This window comes from Ananas comosus, linkage group 2, assembly GCF_001540865.1.
Source record: "Ananas comosus cultivar F153 linkage group 2, ASM154086v1, whole genome shotgun sequence".
NCBI lineage: Eukaryota > Viridiplantae > Streptophyta > Magnoliopsida > Poales > Bromeliaceae > Ananas > Ananas comosus.
The window spans coordinates 4,438,381-4,442,560 of NC_033622.1; the positions used below are offsets into that span (position 1 = coordinate 4,438,381).

The 4,180-nt window shown below is 39.0% G+C and overlaps 1 protein-coding gene across 3 annotated transcripts; it reads left to right on the forward strand.

Moving 5' to 3' along the window:
- LOC109706757 (glucose-6-phosphate 1-dehydrogenase 4, chloroplastic) lies at positions 217-3,425 on the forward strand. Of its 3 annotated transcripts, none has more exons than XM_020227729.1 (9): positions 217-458; positions 887-1,001; positions 1,141-1,346; positions 1,509-1,617; positions 1,713-1,753; positions 2,070-2,190; positions 2,276-2,475; positions 2,814-3,014; positions 3,091-3,425. In XM_020227729.1, the coding sequence occupies exons 1-9, from the start codon at positions 352-354 to the stop codon at positions 3,326-3,328; spliced, it is 1,338 nt and encodes a 445-aa protein (XP_020083318.1). In that variant the 5' UTR covers positions 217-351; the 3' UTR covers positions 3,329-3,425. The 3 variants fall into 3 exon arrangements, with proteins under 3 accessions (XP_020083318.1, XP_020083319.1, XP_020083320.1); XM_020227730.1 differs by lacking the exon at positions 217-458 and adding an exon at positions 642-660; XM_020227731.1 differs by lacking the exon at positions 217-458 and adding an exon at positions 662-787.

Sequence of the window (4,180 nt, forward strand, 5' to 3'; positions counted from 1 at the left end):
CCGTGCATATGACTACGGCATTCTCATTCTTGTTGTTATTCATCTTTATATGATGATGTTTGTCGCTTCAGTTAATTAATCTGACCTATCTATCTGCTAGATGTAAGCTTGGTTGTTCGGAAATGTTTTGTCGAAGCGGCTGCTAAATTATTCATGTTTCTCATAGAGTAATGAGTCTTTTTTTGCTCATGTATGTTGCTATATTTGCAGATTCAGCAGGTGAAAGTGAAACTACACCACATAGTTCCCAAGCAACGGAAAGCTCGGACGATGTGCGTGGATTAAGCGCTTCTGACGGACCCTCATCTTTGCTAGAGACACGGTCGGTTATTGGATCAAATCAGGCTAGCGATGCACCATCTCTTTGCATCGCTGTTGTCGGGGCTACTGGCGAACTCGCGCGGAACAAGGTCTTTCCGGCATTATTTGCTCTGTACTACAGCGGGTTTCTTCCTGAGGTATTAATTTTGTCACCTTGTCATGATGTATGTAGCTATCATATGTCACCTCTTTCTCGTTCCTGTTTTGCAGAATGTCGGTATATTTGGATATTCTAGAAAGCATCTAACAGATGAGGACCTAAGATCCATGATAGCTGGCACTTTGACTTGTCGGGTTGATCACCAGTATAGTTCGTTCCTTTCTCGCAGTTTCATCCATGTATAAAGCTTACTCTTACGCTTATGCTAACACATGGCCACTAGCGTATTTTGTAACGAAGTTTCTGACAAAATTACATAGTTCTTTTGATAATTGTATGTATTAATGAAGGCCTCGATCAGCATTGGTAATCGGCTCTGACTTTTTTGTGCTTTAATTTGTTGGTTTTCGTAAACTTATGCCAATCAGAGAAAATATGTGTTAATTGAAACATAATTTCTGACAGTGAAAATTGTGGGGACAAGTTAGATGCATTTCTTAGAAGAACCTATCACGTTGATGGGGGATATGACAATGCAGATGGGATGGTGAAGCTTAGCTCAAGAATGGAAAAGATAGAGGTGAGATTTGAGAAACTTAGTTCCAGAAACTTACGTTCGTCAAATTTTATCAATGTGCGAAAATTCCCTTCACAGAAGAGTTTCTTGGCTGCATAAATTGTCGTCGGCGTATCTAAAACCTAGAATTTATGTTGTGCAGGGTGATCATGCAGCAAACAGAATATTTTACCTTGCAGTTCCCCAGGAAGCACTTCTTGATGTTGCATTGTCACTCGCTGATAGAGCCCAAACAAAACGAGGCTGGAATAGGGTTATAATTGAGAAGCCATTTGGCTTTGATGAGTATTCTTCGTATCGGCTGACACAGACTCTGCTCTCGAAGTTTCAAGAAAACCAAATATATAGGTCCATTTCCATATCTGACCTGGCATTAGAAATGTTGTTTTGTCTGTTTAGGAAGAGAGTTGGAAATCATTAATAGTTTCTTTTTTATTTTCATTGTGGTACTTCGGATTGCAGTATTTTTTAGTCTGTGCTAAACATGTACTGTTTAAATGATGTTTGCAGAATCGATCATCTTCTGGGAAAGGACTTAATTGAAAATATCACTGTGTTGAGGTTTTCTAATTTGGTTTTCGAGCCTCTGTGGAGCCGAACCTACATACGCAATGTGCAAGTACTGTTTGCTCCTTTCAAGGGTGGCGTTGTGGCCATGTATATTTTACTCATCCTTTTCCGTTGCCCCTTTTTTATATACCTACTTTGGTGCAGGTGATCTTCTCTGAAGAATGTGGGATTGAAGCACGAGGAAGGTAATCACCGGGCGTTTATTAAATTTTGCATAGGAATCTTCCACCCATGCACTTAGTAAATGCCAAGATATCCGCGCCTAAAGATGGGGGGGTGGGGTGGGGGGATTAAAAAAATCACCGTTCACCCAAATTCCTCGTTATTGTTGTTTCTTACTTAGATATACGAGAAGGTATGTTTTAGTACTTTTACATATGACACCCCCCCCTTTGGTAAAGTAAAAAATACTTGTACAGTTGTGTTGGCAATTTTTGCTAGATTGCATCTTGTTGTGCCACCCAGTTTTGGTGAGTTCGGAACATCATTTTTTTGTTACAGGTATTTCGGCCATTATGGGATTATTCGAGATATAGTTCACAGCCATATACTTCAAACTATTGCACTGTTTGCTATGGAGCAGCCTGTAAGCCTTGATGGGGAAGATATCCGAAATGAAAAGGTAAATGCCTTCTCTAGTTCTCTTGTCTAATATTACAGAAAAAGCTATGCTAATCCTCAAATTTCTGATTTACACATCTACCTAGGCCAAGGTTCTACGATCAATTCGGAAGTTGGACCTTGAAGACGTTGTTCTTGGGCAACTTAAAGAAAGCTCAGACAAGGCCGATAACTATATGAACTCTTTAGCGCCCACATTCTTCGCTGCTGCTATGTATATCGACAATGCACGCTGGGATGGTGTACCATTTTTGATCAAAACTGGGATGGGACTCATCAAACACAGGTAGGCGTGCTTACCTTACCTATGAATGTTTCTATGTAGTGGGTACTCATTCATATGTAATCTCTTCGAGCATTCAAATGCATGAAGGAGAGTGAAGAAGAACATGTTAGGAGCTTCTGTGGAGCAGGAGGTTTTAGAATAAACTCTCTAAAAACTTTCGAACCTGATGCATTTAAGGAAGTTTGCAAATTTTCTTAGTTTCTTCTCAACATAATTCATTTGTAGCACCTATTTTTTTGTGGTAATTTAACTAGCCCTCTTGTCTATGCTTTGTTGATTTATTTCAAAATCTTGCACTTCTCTCTTATCCTTAATATAATACTTCTTAATACCTTTAGAGTTGAGATACGAATCCAGTTTCGTCATGTTCCTGGTATTCTCTACCGCGAGCGCTTTGGCTACAACTTAGATCTCGATACGAACGAATTAATTCTCCGTGATCAGCCTGAAGAAGCCATTCTCCTGAAAGTGAACAATAAGGTCCCAGGACTTGGACTTCAATTGGATGCGTCGGAACTGAACTTGCTCTACAGGGATAAGTATAAACCAAATTCCTCATCTCTAGGTGCTTTCTTGTTATAACAATGATGTAGCATCATTTTTGGGATTGTGTAGGTACAATGTGGAAGTGCCAGATTCATATGAACATCTTCTTTTGGATGTAATTGATGGAGACAATCATTTATTCATGCGGAGTGACGAGCTGGCGGCTGCGTGGAACATTTTAACTCCAACAATTCGCGAGATCAATGAGAACAAAATAGCACCGGAGCTTTATGAACTTGGGGGTAGGGGACCTGTTGGGGCTTACTATCTTGGTGCTAAGCACGGAGTTCGCTGGGCCGATGATTAGTTTTAAGTATCGCGAAAAATTGACATTTTGCTTGCCGTGTTGATCTGTTCATTGTTTATAAACCCTAATTTCAGAGAGAGGGTACTTCTTGCAGCCAGATTCTGTTGTAGAAAATCGGCTCTTTTTTTTTCTTTTTTTTCTTTTTTTTTTTTTTCTTTTGGGCCCATATCATTATTTGTCATCAGCTACCATCTGTGGTTGGTAAATTTAGTACAATGTAGAGATGATTCTCAATTTTAGCTTGTTAGATTTTGTGTTATTACTCCCTAATAGGGATTATCTTTTGAGTGTTTCATAATTCATATTATACTCTGTTTATTCAACTTCACTTGGTAGCAATCTTGTTATTTAATTTGTATGTCATGAACATTTCAAATTCAAATTATCAAACTGAACTTTTTCGCAAATTATTTGCATATGAAATCGTCTATAATACGCACCTTACATGCATTACTTTTGATTTTTGATGCCTCTAGCTTTCTCATACAGTGTTACATAAAAGATCAGGTTTGCAAAAGTTTCGCCGTAAGGACTTTGACAATGTTTAGGTGGTGTAATGTAATTACAAAAGCACTCATCAAGTTTCAGAAAAAAACGAGTTAGGAATGGAAAAGTTACGCGATTATTAGTTTTCACTTAAAGTGAATAGTAACCAGATTTTTCTCTGTAAAGCCACGGAGGTAGAGTTGGTTTCGGCGCGTATCGGACTCCGTTCATAGCGATCCAATATCTCGTTATCGACCGGTTCAGCTATTCTGGAACCAATGGCACTGACGGATTTCAGATCTAACGCACGGTTTTCGAGAAAAGTGATTTTATCGAAAAGAGGTTTCTGCTCTTTTACTATTCGTG